Source organism: Pipistrellus hanaki, assembly GCF_964339955.1.
Source record: "Pipistrellus hanaki genome assembly, chromosome: 20".
Taxonomy (NCBI): Eukaryota; Metazoa; Chordata; class Mammalia; order Chiroptera; family Vespertilionidae; genus Pipistrellus; species Pipistrellus hanaki.
In genome coordinates, this window is record NC_140522.1 from 8,580,915 (window position 1) to 8,601,966 (window position 21,052).

The window sequence follows — 21,052 nt, forward strand, 5'->3', positions numbered from 1 at the left end:
GCGTTCTGAGCTTGATTCACTTTATATGTTCTTTTCAGTGGTCACATTTTGATCTGGGACACCTCTCCGTAGCTTCTTAGAGACCCCAAGCCACACTTATTATTTAAAATTGTTTTCCCTATGGGGTTTTCAAAATTCCAGTAATATATGAGAAATGGTAACAAAAAAAAAATGTGTTGATCCTCTACATCTGCATAACACTTGAGAATTTGCTTGATCTGTTCACTTACACTGTAATCATGGTTCCTTAAACACAGCGTTTAGAGAGAAGCATTCGTATGACCTCTGTCTTTCGGGGGGGAACCAGACTAGGATATAAAGGTCACGCTACCAGTGTAACTCAGGCAGCTGGCACTCGGATAATTAGATCCTGACCAGTGGGACCTTTATGCCAACACAGGCCATCCCAGGAGGAAAGCCTCGTTAAGTTCTTACCTGTGGCTGCGGGGTCTTCCCCATAAGCCAGTCAGGGCAGAGCGAGTTCCAGGGAGTGCCGCCACCTGTGTCCATTGGGGACAATGCATGTTGCTTGGTTGGTGTCTGGCCTAGGCTCCCGAGACTCTTCTTTCTGATAAGGGTCCTCTTGGTAATTCTGACTTTTTCAGACAAACCTGTGTTAGAATCTTGGGCTCGCAACATCTTGGTTTGACCAACCATTTTGAGCCTTTCACAAAAAAAAGGGGTGGGGGGCATAATAATCTATAACCTAGTGTTGTTGTTAGAATCAAAGAAAGAGACTATTTGATATAACACCAAAATGATGATGTTTAATAATTGTATATATTTTCTGTTGAACTGCTTAGAAGCTACCCCAAGCAATGCGAGATCAGTATTTTGCTTATGGTAGATGGACTATATATTAATCATCAGAACTACTTGTGGTTAAAATGTCTGGGAAAGAAAGACAAACATCTCAAGAACCCAGATGTCTGGGTGATGTTTTTGTGGCCAGTCTTACCCTGTTCATTCCTATCAAGGGTTCCTGTCTCCGAGCCCTGGAAAATGACGAGACAAGATGGCCTCAGCAGGTAGGCAGGGCTTTTGTTTAAATGCTAAGAAATGCTTATGGCACATCTAAGACAAGAGCCCAGTGCTAAGCACCATAACCACACTTGATGGTACATCCAGGCATATCTAAGCAAAAAGCGGCCTGGGAGAAGTTAATGAGGGATGTGGTTGGAGGGGTAGGGGAAGGAGACATGTAATACTTTAAACAATAGGAATTTAAATTAAAAATGCATTTTACATCCGCAGGGGAAAAGTTAATTATATATCTAATATTATACCATGGGCAATATGCGAACTCATTTTAGAACAAAACCTTAAACTAAAATTAGTTTTATATTAAAAGGGTGTGTTTTTCTTAATGTATTTTAGTAATAGTTTATCTGAAAAAAAAAAGTTTCTTTTTCATCAGTTGATTTATTTTATACCAACATGTCATTATTTATAAGTTCTAGAAGTTATACAATTGACTTTGGTAAAATGTTGGAATAACTATTGATAGGTTTTCAGTACATGGAAATGATTGTGGCATATACAACTATAGGCTATTAGACTTTAGAAAAACAATGGCTGAACAAGTTGCTAAAAAAAATTGTTTCCTTCGACTATGATAAGCTTTTGGTCACCTTCTTTGGTACATTTAGTTGGGAAACATTTTACCTGTTTGTTATAAGGATTGTGTCTCTTGGAATGGTTTGCAAGCACGGGTAACACAAGTAATAATGTGTCAACGGCTTCTAAGCATTCCATCTAGTTGGATTTTCCCTGAAGGCGGTTGAGAGGGACTTTCAAATGTCCCCATTTAAAAAAAAAAAAATCAATCCTGGTGAATGTCCCCTCAATTCCTAACAAGCCATGTATCCAAACAGAACTCATTTCACGGGGGAAAAAAAGAAAAAGAAAGAAACCCACGGCACTTCTTTTTAATAACTGTTCAGCTACAAAATTTTATTGGTATCTTTTTTTTATGTTCCCTCCAGAGGATGTAATGCACAAAAGCATTGGCCACGGAACATAGAAAATTACAAATGAAATTTTATTTGTAAAAAGTAGGCTGTCTCCTTAGACGGGCGTCCGTTAATATATTTTCATTCATCAACCAACCAAGACTGCAAGTGGGATATATTCATGGGCAGCCAATGGTTGCCCTCCAAACGGTTTTATCCACGGATAGAAGACGAGATAGTGAAAAGACGACTGGTTTTAAGTAAGTGAACTCTTCCCAACAGACACGGGCCCCCCAAAAAGCACTAGGGAAAAACTCCCCCTGGGGGGGGGCACGTGGGCTTCTTGTGCTTGGCTTATGCCTGGTTTAGCTACACAGTTTGGTGGTGTCGTAGTCCACGGCGTTGGGCAGCTTGGCGTTGAAGGCCTGCAGGGCCGCCTGGATGCGGACCACCTCGCTGGTGGCCAGCTTGAGCCTGTGGCGGAGCAGGCAGGCGAACAGGTCGAGTCTGCGGGGGCCTGGTGGGGACAGCTTGTTGACCCGGTCCCGGATCTCCACCAGCTGCAGCAGCGCCGAGTCCTGCGATCCCTGAGTGTAGGGGTAGTCCAGCTGCAGGATGAGGTCCCGGATGGCCTCGGGGTCGAAGTGCATGCTGTAGCCGAACACCTGGATGTGGTTGATCTTCATGTAGCCCAGGTTGCGCGCCGGGTCCACGAACTCCAGCGGCTCGTAGTACACGACGCTGCTGCTGCTGCTGCTGCTGCCGTCGGTGGCGTTGCCTCCGGGGCCACCACCAGCGCTGCTGGCCCGGACGCGGCTGCGCAGGTAGATGTGCACCGTCTCGAAGAAGGTCTTCCACTTGTTGCCCAGCGTCAGGGACCAGTTGTAGCACTGCAGGGGCAGGTCCAGCCTAGTCCGCTCCCAGTCCGGGAAGCCGTCCTCGCCAACGGGCATGTACCAGCTCTCCGAGTGGCTGCCCCCGAACGGGTTGATGTACACGGCCAGCACGGGCTCCAGCGTGCTGTTCTTGGTCAGGCAGATCTGCAGCGACAGGCCCAGCACCATGTGCACCAGGCTGGCCTTGTACTTGTTGCTCTTGAGCGTGAGCAGCATGCGCTTGCGCCACGACGGGTCGAACCAGCTGTTGAGGCGCATGTCGTTGCTGATGAAGATGGCATGCACCTCGAGGCGCCGGTCGGCCCTCTGCAGCAGGTAGCGGAGCTCCAGGTCCTGCAGGTCGGTCTCGAAGCCCAGGTAGTGGTCGGTGGAGTCGGCCACCTCGGGCCTGCAGGCGCCCTGGCTCAGCATGTAGCCCGCGTTGCAGGCGCCGCAGCGCGTGCGGTTGTCCGGGGCGCAGGCCAGGCAGGCGGCCGCGTCGCCCACGGCGCATGGCAGGGCGGCCGTGCAGGCCAGCTGGTCGCTGGGGCAGGTGCACGAGTGCGTCTCCTCCGAGAAGCTGCCCAGCAGCCCGTTCTCGTTGCAGTAGAGGAAGGACTGGACGCGGGAGAGCCAGTAGGTGGAGGATCTGGAAAGGGAACAACAGGGAGAGGCTGGGTCAGTACAGGCATCCTGAGCCCGGAGCTGCACTAGGTTCCTTCTGCCCGGCTCCAGCCAGTCCGTAACAAAGGTAAGAGGTCCAGGGAACCCTGGGCGGGGCTCAGTGGTTGAGCATCCACCTATGAACCAGGAGGTCCTGGTTCGATTCCCAGTCCCAGGATGTGGGCTCCAGCCCCAGTAGGGGGCGTGCAGGAGGCAGTTGATCCATGGTTCTCTCTCATCATTGATGTTTCTCTCTCTCTCCCTCTTCCTTCTTCTCTGAAATAAAAATATATTTTTAAAAAAGATCCACATAGTTAATCATTGAAGAAATATATCTGTATATTTGTATAGTATAAATTATGTATATTTAAATATGCTTATGTAGTATATATTCCTATATACTATATTATATAGTATATATTGCCTATATACTATATTATATAGTAATATAACATGATTATAGAGTATATAGATGTATATGTTATGTAATAGGTGTTTGCATATTTGTATATTATGTATATATATATTTCTGCACAAGATTGGCTATAGATAATTCCTTCTGAAGAGATTGCATGTGGTCTCACTAGCACAGTGGTCGGCAAACTGCAGCTCTAGATATCATAAAATATCTAGAGGAGAATCGGTGTAAATGAGCCTCGATTTGCCACTCTGATGACTGAGTTTGCTGACCACTGACCTAAGCATTTAAAAGAGGAACACTGTGGCTCAGTAGCTGAACTTCGACCTATGAACTAGGACAGTGGTCGGCAAACTCATTAATCAACAGAGCCAAATCGAGGCTCTAGAGCCACATGTTTGCTGACCACTGCACTAGTATATTTGGAAGCTGATTGTGTATAGAGTTGGACCGGTTATTGTTCTGAAAAGATATCTAACAATAGGAAACATAAGTGGCTTTATCATAAAATATCTAGAGGAGAATCAGCATGTATAAATGAGGACTGTCCCTTCATTCACCCTTAGCTTCGCTTCAGTAAACCATCCTGTCACAGGAAGCCCTAAATAGAAAATAAGAAAAAAATAAACAGCTCCAAAACAGCTCCAAATTGTCAATCAATGGATTTAAATCCCAGGGTTTTATCAACATTGAAAGAACAAGTACCTACTGAGAGGGAAAATACTATTGAAGCATGTTTGACAATTTCTTTGAGCAGCCTGTAAGTAAAAAATCAAAAATATCTCATTAAGACCAACTACAAGTTCTTTTAACAAGGGTTAAGTGTGTCAATTTAATGTGTTTGATTTGAATCATTAACAATTTTTTCTCATTTCTTTCCCCCAAAATCAGGCAAATCATGAAGCCAATTTAAGATGTTATTTTCCTAAAAAAAAAAAAAAAAAAAAAAAAGTTATTTTTCTATTTCTTCACCTTATTGAGACTTTTTGTTAATCCTCACCCAAGGGTTTTCCACTGATTTTTAGAGAGAGTTGGGAGGGGAGAGAGAGACACATCGATAGGTTGTCTCCCACTTGCACTCTGACCAGGGCCAGAATGGACCCTGCAACTCAGGTATGTGTCTTTATTGAACCCAGGACGCTTCAGTCCACAGGCTGATGCTCTATCCACTGAGCAACACCAGCTAGGGCTCAGACACTCTTGGTGTGTTTACAATCTGTACAATAGCCGGCCTGCATGGCTCAGTGGTTGAGCATCGACTTAAGAACGAGAAGGTCCTGGTTAGATTCCTGGTCAGTCAGCACTTGTGCCCAGGATGTGGGCACCAGCCCCAGTGGGGGGTGTACAGGAGGCAGTTGATCCATGATTCTCATCATTGACGTTTTTTTCTCTCTCTCTCCCTCTCTGAAATAAAAACATATTTAAAAAAAAGATCCATATAATCATTAAAGAAATATACCTGTATCTTTGTAAACTATAAATTATATATATTTAAATATGCTTATATAGTATATACACACATATACTATATAATCATGTTATATAATATATAATAGATGCATACTATCTTTGTATATTACATTATAATATATTATTTCTGCACAAGATTGGCTATAGATAATTCCTTCTTTTTTTTTTAAATATATATTTCATTGATTTTTCACAGAGAGGAAGAGAGAGGGATAGAGAGTTAGAAACATCAATGAGAGAGAATCATCGATCAGCTGCCTCTTGCACACCCCCCACTGGGGACGTGCCCGCAACCAAAGTACATGCCCTTGCCCGGAATCGAACCCGGGACCTTTCAGTCCACAGGCCGACGCTCTATCCACTGAGCCAAACCGGTCCCGGCTAGATAATTCCTTCTGAAGAGATTGCATGTGGTCTCACTAGTACAGTGGTCGGCAAACTGCAGCTTGTGAGCCACATGAGGCCTGTGAGCCTCCATTTGCCGCTCTGTTGACTAATGAGTTTGCCGACTGCTGACCTAAATGTTTAAAAGAGGAACACTGTGGCTCAGGAGTTGAACTTCCACCTATGAACTAGGACGGCGGTCGGCAAACTCATTAGTCAACAGAGGGGCAAACCATGGCTCTTGAGCCTTGGTTTGCTGAACACTGCACTAGTATACTTAGATGCTGATTGTGTATAGAGTTGGATCGGTTATTGTTCTGAAAAGATATCTAACAGTAGGAAATAAATGGCTTTATCATAAAATATCTAGAGGAGAATCAGCTTGTATAAATGAGGACTGTTCCTTCATTCACCCTTAGCTTCGCTTCAGTAAGCCCTCCTGTCCCAGGAAGCCCTAAATAGAAAATAGGAGAAAAATAAACAGCTCCAAATTGTCAATCAATGGATTTAAATCCCAGGGTTTTATCAACATTGAAAGAACAAGTACCTACTGAGAGGGAAAATATTATTGAAACATGTTTGATTTTTTACTTACAGGCTGCTCAAAGAAATTGTCGAAAATATCTCATTAATGCCAACTATGAGTTCTTTTAACAGGGATAAGTATGTCAATTTAATGTGTTTGATTTGAATCATTAACAATTTTTTCTCATTTCTTCCCCCAAAATCAGGCAAATCATGAAGCAATTTAAGATGTTATTTTCCTGTTTCTTCACCTTATTGAGACTCTTTTTGTTAATCCTCACCCAAGGTTTTCCACTGATTTTTAGAGAGAATGGGAGGGGGGAAACAGAATGGGAGTGGGGAGACAGAGTGAAACATCAATGTGAGAGAGACACATCAATAAATTACCTCCCATTTGCACCCCAACCAAGGCCAGAATGGACCCTGAAACTCAGGTATGTGCCATTTACTGGAATTGAACCCAGGACCCTTCAGTCCACAGGCTGATGCTCTATCCTCTGAGCCAAACTATCTAGGGCTCAGACACTCTTGGTGTGTTTACAATCTCTGTACAATAGCCGGCCTGCATGGCTCAGTGGTTGAGCATCAACCTATGAACCAGGAGGTCCTGGTTTGATTCCTGATCAGGACACATGCCCTGGGTTGTGGGCACAATCCCCAGTGTAGGGCATGCAGGAGGCAGCTGATGGTATTTTTCTTTCTATCCATCTCTCTTCCTCCCTAAAAATCAACAAAAAAATTAAGATAAAAATCTGTTAAATAAGGAAGAAAAAGTATGGCTGTGGATTCAGAAAATTTTTTCTCATCCTAGCTGTATGATCATGGAATATTAGGGCAGGATGTGTAACCCACTTTCTCTTCTCTCCTGTGAAAATGGGAATAGCAATATCTCATATATATATATATATATATATATATATATATATATATATAATTTTTATTGATTTTTTACAGAGAAGAAGGGAGAGAGATAGAGCTAGAAACATCGATGAGAGAGAAACATTGACTAGCTGCCTCTTGCACACCCCCTACCAGGGATGTGCCCGCAACCAAGGTACATGCCCTTGACCGGAATCAAACCTGGGACCCCTCAGTCCGCAGACCGATGCTCTACCACTTGTGAGCAATCGTTTGGCTCAGACTGTATGCTTGCGCTTAGAACACTGCCTTGTGTGTGTCTCAGAGCAGACACAAAAACTACCTACTTTTGATATCCTTACACCTTTCAGTGTTCATTATATCATATACATATTTTATGAATTTCAGAGAGAAAGGAAGAAACATTGATGATGAGAGAGAACCACTGATTGGCTGTTTCCAGCACACCCCCTACCGTGGACAGAGCCTGCAACCCAGGTATGTGCCCTGATGGGGAATGGAACCGTGGTAGATTCCTGGTTCATAGGTGGTTGATGCTCGACCACTGAGCCAGGCTAAACAGGCTAACATAGACATTTAATCTAGTTGTGAAGACCTAACCCTCAAGTTCATTCACTTGCCTCTTCCTCCCACCCCCTTTTTTTTCACACTTTCTGTAGTTCCATTGATGGCTGCCTAATATAAAGAATATAAAATATATAGCCGATCTGGCTGGAAAATTACATTTTCTTCCCTGAAACCATAGCATGCATTCCCCAGACAATTCATCTCTCCCTGGAAGGCTTCAATCATGTTTCCAAATCACAGGGACAAACAATGAAACAGGCCTCAGGCTAATGGCTGCTCACAAAACTAGAGCACACGAGGAGAATCTTTCTCAGAAAAGCAGCGGACCCCAGCTTGAATTCAGTCCCCCCTCATTCCTGCCCCCCAGCCCCTTGCCCAGGCCACAGATGCACTTGGGGGGTGTTTGTTTTGCATCTCTGCTTCCCGTGTATGAATATTGATGGGCGTGCACTCAGAGCCCGCAGACCCCGACAGCAGGGCTAGCGCATGGATTTCCTTCCTTGCTGCTCTTGTTGTGTTTCCGTTATTTTATTGTATTTTGCAAGGAGGAACAGGTTTTTAAAGGAAAAAAAAATACAAAAGTCTTTTTTTTTTCTTTTTCTTCTCTCCTTGTAAAACTTTGGTTAAAAACAGAAGGTGGAGCACATTGGAAGACGGCTGTGGATTTTCACTTACCTGAAACATCACCAAGTTCTTTTGTCCAGCAAAGCAAAACTTAAGTTTTCCTGAAAAATGTTTGAAGTTAAAAAAAATTTTTTTTTTTCAAGATGGAAGAGAAATAACTTTAAAATGAGGCTCTACCACGCCAGCCTGGCATGCTTTTATTTTATTTGCCCGTGTATACACACTATTTAAAAAAAAATATTTTTTATTGATTTTTTACGAGAGGAAGAGTGATAGAGTTAGAAACATCAATGAGAGAGAATTATCAATCAGCTGCCTCCTGCACACCCCCTTCTGGGAATGTGCTCGCAATCAAGGTACATGCCCTTGACTGGAATCGAACCTGGGACCTTTCAGTCCGCAGGCTGATGCTTTATCCACTGAGCAACACCGGTTTTGGCTATACACTCTATTTCTATTCTTTCCATCCCTCACTTGTGAGGGCAATCACCATGCATCGTACACGGTACAGTCAGTGGCAAAGGTCTTGTTCCCTAAAGCTGTGTCCATCGTGGCTTATGTGTGTTAATTTTTATCTACACATCACCATAGACTCTGGCAGCCTACATTTCTCCTCCGAGTGAATGTTATCTCGCTCCTGCAAAAATATACTCATTGAACATATCTGCCTTTCACCAGTGCAGTTAAAAGCACATGTTAATAGCTGACAATTGATTGGAGTAGACAATATCTGCTTTTAGGATGTACGGCCCCAACCAGTGTTTGCTCTGGCTTGGGGGGTGGGGGTGGGGGTCGTCACGCGCCATGCAGATCCGTGATGGCGTGACACCCGCAGGAGAAATGAGCTCTCGGAGCGGCCTGTCAGCCTTCATTTTCATAGCCGTGTCATACCTCTGCTCCCAGCCCAAGGAGGTTAGGCAGAGACACCTGCTGTCTCTCCAGTAATCCGTGTGACAAATTAAATTCCAGGGAGCAGGACTGCCTCCTAGCCGGAGAGCCACCCTGGGGTAAGCCTCGCCAACTATCCCCACCATGTCAGTGGTCGGGGTAAACACATTCTAAAGGGACCAGACACAATTTTCAACCAAACATGTTTCCATTACCTGTCTTAATAGATTTTCTGATTCAGAAATTGAGGGAGACAAAGATGAGTTTTTATTTATAGAGCAGTTACCCGAGGAGATGGAAGCTACTCAGGTACGTGGCTCTCTGTACATGGAATGTCTGAATTCTATCGGATTCAATGAAGGTGTGTGCCTTGGCGTTCTGGAGACTTCTGAACACCAGAACAGATTCCCGTTTTCCTACAGGACCCAAACCCAGTGCTTGGGTATAGGGACAACATAATCCTCAGTTACTCTTCAACTTCAAAATGTTATTTTGAAGTTATTCAACTTAAATAACATTTTGAAGTTGAAGAGTAACTTTAAATCTAGCTTTAAATCTAGCTAAAGCCTAGCCCAGTGGTCGGCAAACTGTGGCTCACTAGCCACATGCGGCTCTTTGGCCCCTTGAGTGTGGCTCTTCCACAAAATACCACGTGCAGGGGATGCACATACAGTGAGATTGAAACTTTGTGGCCCATGCGCAGAAGTCGGTTTTTGGCTCAAAAAAAAAAAAATGAGTAATGAGTTTGCCGACCACTGGGTTAACAAACTCATTAGTCAACAGAGCCAAATATCACCAGTACAATGATTAAAATTTCTTTTGAGAGCCATATTTTTTAAACTTAAACTATATAGGGACGTACATTGTAATTAACTTAATTAGGGTCCTCCTAAGCTGGCCTCTGCCAAACAACTCAAGGGCCAAAGAGCTGCAGTTTGCCAACCACTGGCCTAACCCATTGGCTCTGTGGATAGAAGGTTTCTCTCTCTTTTTTCCCACTCTTTAAAAATCAATGGGAAAATGTTGTTATTCCTCATTTGAAGACAACAAAAAGTTAAGATGATCCATTAGCTGACAGTCACAACTGCCATTATCACTTAACAAAATTAACTAATTTATTGGCAGTGACAAATATCCAGGACATATTGCAATTTACCTGAAAACCTAACAATAATTATTTTTCTTTTTAAAATATTTTTAAAAAAGAATTAAATATATATTTTATTTTTTTACAGAGAGGAAGGGAGAGGGATAGAAAGCGAGAATCATCGATCAGCTGCCTCCTGCACACCCCCACTGGGGATGTGTCCACAACCAAGGTACATGCCCTTGACTGGAATCGAACCTGGGACCTTTCAGTCCGCAGGCCGACGCTCTATCCACTAAGCCAAACCGGTTTTGGCCACCCCTGTACAAATAAGAAAATGGCACAGAATACACAGGAACGAGATTAATAAACGGATTTGCACTGGACATAGCTGTCCCCAGAGGGCCTTTACCTGGGTGCTCAGAGAGAAAGATAGGCAACTTTTATTCAGCGATTTTAGGCACTCTACCTAATGTAGTCATGTGACCCAATGCAGTCATGTGACCCTCAACTCCAGGGGGAAATATTAATGTTGCTTTTTCCAGGGGAGATCACTGAGCCTCAGAGTGGCCAGGTCCCTCTTCTGAGGTCACTGAGGTAATGAACTCCTGGCACGTTAGGGATGTGGGCAAAGGGTTTTCTCCTCCTCAAGCCGATCCCTGAGCACAATTACAGGAGAAACCCATGCCCCGGATAAAAGGCTTTGTGCTTGTAATTCCTTTTAAAAAATTTATTTCAGAGAGGCAGGGAAAGAGAGAAACATCAATGATGAGAGAGAATCATTAATCAGTTGCCTCCTGCACACCTCACTCTGGGGATGGAGCCTGCAACCCAGGCATGTGCCCTGACCGGGAATTGAACCACGATCAACACAACCACTGAGCCATGCCGGCCGGACATACTTGTAATTCTTTCATTAGGAAATATAGTTCCTTGCACCCAGAAAAAAAAAAAATAGTCGGTAATTCAAATGAGGTCATTATAAAAAATGTAGTAGGAAGACCGCCTTTTATCATTGAAAGTATTTGGTTACATTCCCAGCTTAACTGCACACTAATAAGTTTCCCTTTCATCTTAGCCTTAAATAATGACTTTCTGCATGAGCAAGGGTGTTTATTTGTTAACTGGTGTTTATATTTCAACTTTTGCAATCGAGAAGCGCCTTAATGAGAATCTAACCTTGCCAGAGCAGCGGATACTGACTGCTATGTTCCAGGCATGTTCCTAAGCCCTGCCCCTCAATGAAGTAACTGAATACTCAACACAAAGTGGAGACAGGTACTAATATTGTCTCCATTTTTGCAGAAGAGGACGGAAGTGAATTTGAACATGAACCCTGAAATGGAAGAGCCAGGACTTAAATTATCAATATGATAATTGTCTGCACTTCTTCATACCACATTCCCATAAAAAGAGTTCCTTTTTAAAGGCCCAGTAACAGGTAATGGCATTTCCTTCAGGTAATTACAACTTCAGTCCATTCCAAAAGACCCGTCTGGACATAAAGGTGGGAAGAATGTGGGCCAGTACTGAGACAGAAGAGATGGGGAGAGAACTAGACAAAACCCAAATTACCCATTTGTTCATTATACAAACACTTATTGATCCCACACGGCGTGACTCAGTGGCTGACCATCAGCCTATGAAAGAGGAGGTCATGGTTTGATTCCTGGTCAGGGTAAGGGCCCAGGTTATGGGGTCCATCCCCAGTGGGGGATGTGCAGGTAGCAGTCTATGGAAGATTCTCATTGATGTTTCTCTCTCTCCCCCCTCCCTTCCTCTCTGGAATCAATAAAAATATAGTTAAAAATGTATCACTTGAATTCAGTACCTACAGTGCGTCTCTCAGTGTGTAGACCCCTTTCACTTTCCCAAAATGGTTAAATTAAAACATCATACAGAATTTAAATCAAACACATAGGAAAAGGCAAACAAGAACATTTAACAACACCATGTCATCCACCAAGGTGAAAATGCCGTGAAATAAAATTAAATATGGAACAATGAATAGATCAGACGAATTTGCAAAACTAAAAAAAAAAAAAAAAAAAGTCTTGAAAGATGACCACCTACTGACTGGGACTCACACTGTGCTGGGTTGGAACTGTCTTTTGCTTCCTTAAGGGCTAGCTGTTATTGTTATAGCCTCGAAGAAAATGCCGTATTAATTTTAGAGATAAAACAAAAATGGTAAAAATGGGAGCTGGATGGCTACCCATGGCCATTTGAAAGCAAAACGCCATTGAAAAGCAAAGGAATGTTTCTATAAATAAATGCTCAAAATGTTAGGACCTTGTTCCCCTTTTTTGAAATGTTAAAATTCAGGAAAAAAACAGTATTTGTGGAAAGCTTGCAGAAGCATGAATATGGAAGTGTCGTCAGCAAGTACTTAAGTTCTAATTACATATCTAGCATCATTTTAGATAATATTATGTGAGGGGCGTGGGGATCAAAAATAGGAGATTTTGTGCATTCCCAGTGCATGTTACACCAGAAATGCATAAATATATGTAATAAACATGCAATCTAAATAAAAAGCAAATTGTAGGTTGTGATAGTTTACAGCAGGGTAGGAAGAATGTAAGCCACCAGTGTAGGAGGAGATATGAAAATACAAATCATGGGGGTGGAAATAGGTTAAAAAAAAAAAAAAAGGATGATAGCGGAACTGAATGTAAGTAAAGAGAAGGGGAATACATATGGGGGTGAGATCACGTGTGGAGTAATATGTTGCATGCATTACTACACAGTGGCCTGACACTCATATTTTTCTCCAACTGCCTACAGACTCTCTCCACCTTCAGCCCCATTACTGAATTAAATCAGCATGTCTAATTTGAATCCTGCTGTGTTTTCCTTTTAAATAAATTTTTGTGGGTTCCAGAGAGGAAGGGAGAAGGAGGTAGAAGCATCAATTTCAATGATGAGAGAGAATCATTGATCGGCTGCCTCCCACACGTTCCCCAACTGGGAGGCAAAGCTTGATGACCTCCTGGTCCACAGTCCAACCCTTAACCACTGAGCCACACCAGCTGGGCTGGTTCACTGTGCTACCTGTCTCTCGGTCCTCCTCATTCTGTCACCGAATTACATGGTTTGTCTGAAAACTTATTTAAAAATTATTTTCTAAATGAGCATCTGCCAGAAACCAATTACTGTTTCACTACTAGATGTGGACAGGAAGCCAGGAAGGCTGACAACAACCTTAATTGCTCTAACCACTCAGCCTTTAGTGGAGACATTGGTAGCTGAAGCAGCCTCCACCTCTGTTTGTCCCATGTAAATTTCTGTTATTGCCTGCCCTAAGCATTATGGGTGTTTCCTCAGAGCCTCAATAAAAGGGATGGCAGGGCCAGAGCCATGAGTAGTTCTCCCACTAGAGTTGGACTACCGCCTGGCCCCCCATATCGCCAAACTGAATTTCTTCTAGTCTCTCTTCATTTGTGTGCGGCCCTTCTCCAGAACCCGAACCCTGAATCATGCAGGATGTGAAAGGGGATCCGGAGTTGGACTACCGCCTGGCCCCCCATATCGCCAAACTGAATTTCTTCTAGTCTCTCTTCATTTGTGTGCGGCCCTTCTCCAGAACCCGAACCCTGAACCATGCAGGATGTGAAAGGGGATCCGGCAGAAATCCACATCATTGGACAGGAGAGGAAAAATGAGTATCCCTTTCCTGCTGATGTCAGCTGGTGCCTGGAATTGGTATCTTTCCTGTCCGTCTCTGAGCCCTCTCTTCCGAGTGTTAGCTAAATGAGCTCCCTGCCACATTTCTGGTCAAATAATGGCCTCTGCACCCAACCTTGCCAAGTCCCGCCCTTCTATCTAAGGACAAGCCTGGGAGAGAATTTCCAAATCACCTTCAGATCCCCTAACCCTTTGGGATCTGAAGCCATTTGATGTATCTCTACATGTTCTATGGTGCACACCCTTACTAAGCCCTTACACGATCCTACATTTTTGATGGCTGATGGCCATATGACAGCCATCTCTTATTCTTGAAGTCCAGTCAAATGTAGGATGTGTAGAAGCTGCTCGTTTGCAATGCAAATAATGGGAGACGTGAAAATGCTACATGACCCTACTTCAAGACAGCCATTTTGATTTAAACAGTTTAAAACCTATTTTAGAAAGTTCATGTGTTTACACTCTGTTCTATAAGAAACAGTTTTGAACATGAGGCACTACATGAAACAACGTGGGTATTAAAATTGACACCATTTCACAGCATATCATGAAGCAGGGATGTTCAATGTCAATGTTAAAAGAACAAAGGAAGAGATGGTTGTCCCGTGCAGTGCAGGATCAGAAACTCAACTCTGCCTTTCAGAAAAGCCAGCCCCACAGTTCATACTTCACCAAAATCTTGACAGACACACGCATCCGCTTCTCCAACATAGTGAGGAAATACATTCCATTGAGTCTTGTGACTGTGACTAAGAACATTAATTAGATCAGCATCCACCACGTGCTCCGAGTCAGAGAATCCCGGAAATGAGAGCAGGGTAGGTAGGACCTTAGAGATCACCTTGTCCAACACCTTTACTTGGTGGATGAGAACATGGAAACCTGATTGGTGGGGACCATTTCCCAAGGTCACACAGATAATTAGTAGTAGAACAAGGTCTGGAACATAAGCACTCAAACTCCTAATGAGGGTCCTTTCAGCTGAATAAAGGTCATGCTGTCCCGAAGCATTAAAGAAGGAAGCAGAATAAAGAGCTTCTCTATCAAGCACATTCTAAAGAAGTAAAAGTGAATAAAGGTAGTACATAATTAAATAAAAATGTATGGAAATGCAGATGTGTGCAATAAAACATTATGGAAAGATCTGTAGATATATATCTTGGCTCTCTTTGAAAACATTCCTGGAAGTCTAGCTTAGTTCTTTGAAATACTATGTTGGGCATTTCATCTGAACAATCCTTAACAGAAGGCCTTTGTTGATAAGGATGAAGGCAAAAACAGTGAGAATGAGGTAGCTATCCAGAAGGTGTAATTGATTTTCTGCACAGTTCATTGGATGGTAGTTTATGGAAATCTGCTATGTTTCCCAACTTGGATCTAACACTTGTAAATTAAAATTGCGATGGGATGGTATAGTAGAGGCACCCATTTTTTTCCCTTAATATTCCTTCTTCCCTTCTGTGCACAGTGATGGAAGCCCCTGGCCACTCCATTGAAACCTGCATCTCCTACCTCCAGTAGACCAAAGAGTGCATTTAGGTCAATACAGATTCCTCAATGAACAGTACAAAGAGAAAAATAAATTTAAAATAGTTTATCCAAGCCAGCATGGCTCAGTGGTTGAGCATCAACCTATGAACCAGGAGGATATGATTCGATTCCCAGTCAGGGCACATGCCCCACTTTCAGTCTTGATCCCCAAGTGGGGTGTGCAAGAGGCAGCTGATCAATGAGTCATCACTGATGTTTCTCTCTCAACCTCTCCCTTCCTCTCTGAAATAAAAATATATATTTTAAAACTATGATTATTATCACTTTATAATAATAAACACTTGAAAGTCTACTAAACCAGTGGTCAGCAGACTCATTAGTCCACAGAGCCAAATATCAACAGTACGATTGAAATTTCTTTGGAGAGCCAAATTTTTAAAACTTAAACTACTTTTAATTCCACTTCTTCAAAATAGACTCCCCCAGGCCATGGTATTTTGTGGAAAAGCCACCCTCAAGGGGCCAAAGAGCCTCATGTGGCTCGAGAGCCTTGGTTTTCTGACCATTGTACTAAACAGAGTCAGGTCTCTGGCTATCTATGTGCAAGTACGCATTAAGCTATAATTTGGGGTTGCAATGCTGTGTTACTTACCAGTGCTGGGATATGTATAATCCATGCAGTAGGTAATGATAGCATGACATTCTTTATGTACCATGTAAGAGAATATGTACAGTTTCTCAGCAGTAAGGACATGGGTCAGCCTGTGTCTAGAGCAGCATGCCTGACATGAGGCATGAGAATCCTACCGTCGGGCTGGAGACTTGAGACCTGAGAAGGTTAGCAAACAAGAGGTGGCTTTTAGGTGCCTAGTTAGCAGTCCTCCTCATTCCGCTGGCATCCTTCTCTAAAAGCCACCGAGGATTTAGAGAGAAATAAATTAATTCCACATGCTGTAATGGATAACGCGGAGAAGGCTATTTGCCTGTTATACTTCTCAAAGCAAGACAGAATAAGAGGTAAATAACGATGGGAAGCGAGCGGCTCAGACAGCCAGGCCTAATTTTAAATCAACACGGTGCACGCCAGTCTGTTCTTTAGAGAAAAATCCTTTAAGAAGCACATCTATTTCGGGGGCAGGAGTTTATCTTCAGACTTGCTGGAGACAAACCTCAGTGGGGTTGTCCTTGCAAACCGGAAGGGCCGGGAACGGTGTAAGAGCAAAGTGTCACTTCGGGAGAGAATTCTGGAAGGTCGTCCAGAGAGCCATTCTGGATTTGCTGTCAAGATCTCTGTCAGATTTTGACATCCCTTGACCTCTCTGGCTGGCAGTGTTCTCTGAGCAAATAAGAGTTGACTCAGATCTTCACTGTTAAAGACATTTTTCAGAAATGTCTTTTTTTCAAACTTCCCCAACCTGGATGTCCTGTGTCCTCACACACTCTCACCTTTGAGCAATTAGGTCTAAAATGGTCTAACATGGCCGAAATCGGTTTGGCTCAGTGGATAGAGAGCATCGGCCTGCGGACCGAAAGGTCCCAGGTTCGATTCCGGTCAAGGGCATGTACTTTGGTTGCGGGCACATCCCCAGTGGGGGGTGTGCAAGAGGCAGCTAATTGATGACTTTCTCGCATCGATGTTTCTGACTAGGTCCTTCTCTCTTCCTCTCTGTAAAAAAATCAATAAAATATATTTTTAAAAAACCAATAAATAAAATGGTCTAACATGGCTTTGCTCTCCTTTTGGTTTGTTTTATTCAATATAGGCCTTTGATCAAAATGTGTGTGTGTGTGTGTGTGTGTGTGTGTGTGTGTGTGAATTCTCACCCAAGGATGTTTTTTCCATGGATTTTTAGAGAGAGTGGGAGGGAAGGAGAGGGGGGAAGAGATTGAGAGAGACAGACTGGTTGCCTCCCACATGGGGCTGGCAATCGAACCCAGGACCCTTCCACGTTCAGCCCAATGCTCTACCTGAGCCACAGTGACCAGGGCCATCAAAATATTCCCACCGCCTCTTGCGCAGTAGCGCATTAACTAGATTCAGTGGCCTCAGACCTTCTAAGCTGCTTGCATTCACCCCAAGCATTATTTTAATCATCTCAAGAGAGCAAAAACTTGCTAATTCTGAAAGTCCTGACAAAGCCGCTAAGCACTTGGCTGCCCATAGACCTCCTTTCAACCTCGTACCTTCAGAGACCAAGACTCTGCTCCGAGAGCAGCCCCTGCGTGAACTGGCTTCACTTTCTCAACAACCCCAGTTAGCATGGTGGTTTGGAGGTGTCTCTACTTCCCAGTCGGCTTCAAATCCGGATTTGGCCACCTCTTGACCCTGAGTGAGGTGCTGGTCCACTCACTCTTACACCTCTCACGGCCAGATGTCAATGGCCCCAGTAATCTTGGGAGCCACACACTGAAAAGGCAAACCTCCTCACCAGGATGTCCAAATGGCCACGTGGGGAGAGGCACACGTTCCCACCACCAAATCCTGCCCCACACCCGCTCCCAAACTGGGACGGTCCTGGGCTCTGTCAGTGAGGGATTCCAGCCCCTATGTGTCTGTGTGCTACACATTATGCCACTCCAACAGGTTCACCTGCCACCTCCCCCCAAGGGACATTCTGGAAATACAGCTTCCGGCCCTGACCACGCCTTCAGATGACTGCCACCTTCATTTCGATTTAAAAACACACACAAACCAACTGAACACTCCCCATACCCAGACTCACAAACCACTAAGGAATGCCTGGCCACTGTGGTGAATCACACGGGACAACCATGAGAACCCATAAAATACAGGTACGGATGTTGGGTGGGTCTCGCAAACATGTTTCATGAGAAAGAGTAAGAAAGAAAATACATGCTACAACTCGTGCAGATTAAATATACAAATGTGAAAACCATCACTGCAGGTTTGACAAAGGCCAGGGCACCTTTACAGACTCTGTCAAGCCCACAGAGTGGGAGCCCATCATAGGGAAGTGGAAGAGACCGGAATACACATGTACATGGAATGAGGCAAACAAGGAAAGTATTACTGAATCCTATGTATGATTAGCTCAAGTCCAGAGGTTTCATAAAAACCAAACCCAGCAGGAAACAAAAACAACAACAACAACAACAAAAAAAAACAAAATAAAGAAAGGCAGCCACCCACATTGTGGGTTTTTGTGTTGCTATTGTTTGTATTTTTGGGGGTTTTTTTTTGTTGTTGTTGTTTTTTAAGAAGACAATTTTAATATATATATTTTATTGATTTTTTACAGAGAGAGGGATAGAGAGTTAGAAACATTGATGAGAGAGAATCATCGACCAGCTGCCTCCTGCACACCCCCTACTGCGGATGTGCCTGCAACCAATGTACATGCCCTTGACCGGAATCGAACCCGGGACCTTTCAGTCCCCAAGCTGACGCTCTATCCATTGAGCCAAACCGGTCTCGGCTATTGTTTGTATTTTTGGATGAAGACTGCAATGCTGAAAAGGAGACATGGTCCCACTGTGGGTTTACTCCTGGATAAATATGTGAAGTAACAGGAACTAGTGAGGATGCAGAAGTGCCATGAGAAAGATAGAATATAATGCCATAGACAATGGCACTTGGGCTCGGGGGCCTGCTCCGGGAGGTGACACCTGAACAGCCAGCCAGAGGGTCCGTGTCCCAGGCAGAGGGAGGGCACCAGACCCGAGTGGCTGCCACAGGATGGGGAGAGCATGTACCACAGGCCCAGCAGGCCGCCCTGGATGCGGACTCCCATGGGCACAGCCTGCGACTAATGGGAAGCATAACAGCTCTTCTTGGATCAAACAAGGCACTCCTTTGATTTACTAAACCGAGAAATGGCAGGACCAGAAGTAGCTTCATTTTCCTTGAATGTTTTCAATTGATTTCAGAGAGAGGGAGGGAGAGAGGGAGAGATAGAAACATCAATGATGAGAGAATCATCATAGATCAGCTGCCTCCTGCACACCCCCCGCTGGGGATCCAGCCTACAATCAGAGCCTGTGCCCTAACAGGGAATCAAACCATGACCTCCTGGCTCATAGGTCAATGCTCCACCACTGAGCCACACCAGCTGGGCAGACACGACTTAATTTTGACATTTTCCTCCACCTCACGGCGATCCTTTCACCAAATTAAAACTCTGGAACTCGGGCCAAACGATCTGATTTCGAACTTGGGGAGACAGAGTGAACTGTATTGCAAAAGGAGGCCTGACTAAGGAGCTGGTCTCGTTAGCATTCCTGGAGCTCCCGCATAGAGAGGGCTGGTTGCCGGGCTCAGCTCACTGTGCAGCCATTCATGCCGGGCGGCGTGGCCACTCCAGGCTGCCAAGTTTCCCAGGTGTCTCCCCGGAATGCTGCCTCGGCCTGCCACTCCCCCTTTAGGAGAGAAACATCTCTATTCACCAGGGAGAGAGGACCACAGAGGGACCCTTTTTCAGCATCTCTGGGGCACATTCACTCTGCAGCTTGAGCAGGCGTGCCTCCCCTTAGCAACAGGTGCAGAGAGACACTGGCGCCCTCAGAGCAAGCCTGAAAGGGTCCCTTGGCTGCAGCAGGAGGTCCCTGTCTCTTTAAACGAGCCCTGCTTTTCTTAGGTCCCTCATTGAAATGCATCAGCCCTTCCCAACTGCCCCTCATTCATCCTCCTCCTGAAACGCAAGACTCATGGGTTTGTGTCTCATGCAAATGTTACCGTTAAGACGTATGTGTAGATTTGATATTTTCATTGATAGATTACAAACCTAAATTTATGGATTTGATATTTCTTGCATATAAAACATCCCATTTGAAAATATATATTTCTATTGATTTTGACAAGGAAGGGAGAGGGAGAGAGAGAGAGAATCAGCAATGATGAGAATCGTCAACCAGCTGCCTCTTGCACGCCCCTGACTGGGAATCAAGCCTGCAACCTGGGCGTGTACCCTTGACTGGAATTGAACTGTGACCTCCTGGTTCATAGGTCAATGCTCAACCACCGACCCACACTAGCTGGGCCAGCCTTTTAGATGATCTAACCTTAAGTTCCCTCACTTATAATTGCAGGGAATAACCCTAACTACCTTGTAACACTATGTTCATGGAGCAAAAACAGGTACATGCTTAAAATTCTCTCCACATTCCTGCATATAGATAGTGATGTAATTTGGTAGTGATGTAATTTATTTCATTTCAAGAGGAATTTAGATGAGGTTATGAAGCAGAAACGTATTTTGAACATAACCATGTCTTGTCCTGCTTATGTTTCTAATTCACTGTGTGTGTGTGTGTGTGTGTGTGTGTGTGTGTGTGCTTGAGCCAAGGATAAGATTGAGGACAATATTTTATAAATACAAATCTGCCTTAAAATTGGTAGGATTTCTTATATCCTTACTACTCTGTTTTTAGATTGTTGATGGCGAACTCTCCTGCTTGTATGCATTAATTTTATTTCAGCTCAATAAAAGCTACGGCCTCAGACCTGATCCTTTTGTCTCCTCGGAGAAGCCTACATGAAGCCTTCCTGCTGCTTTAATAGAACAAACACAACAAACTGACCTTC

At 44.0% G+C, this 21,052-nt stretch overlaps 1 protein-coding gene across 3 annotated transcripts in view; it reads right to left on the minus strand.

Annotated features, from left to right (window-relative positions):
- Positions 1-1,938: 1,938 nt before the first annotated feature.
- BRINP3 (BMP/retinoic acid inducible neural specific 3) overlaps positions 1,939-21,052 on the minus strand; it is a 170,946-nt gene continuing 151,832 nt past the window's right edge. For all 3 annotated transcript variants that reach the window (XM_084868877.1, XM_084868878.1, XM_084868879.1), the window contains exon 8: positions 1,939-3,476. In XM_084868877.1, coding sequence (XP_084725003.1) covers positions 2,318-3,476 — 1,159 coding nt within the window. In that variant the 3' untranslated portion in view covers positions 1,939-2,317. The remainder of the gene's footprint in view (positions 3,477-21,052) is intronic.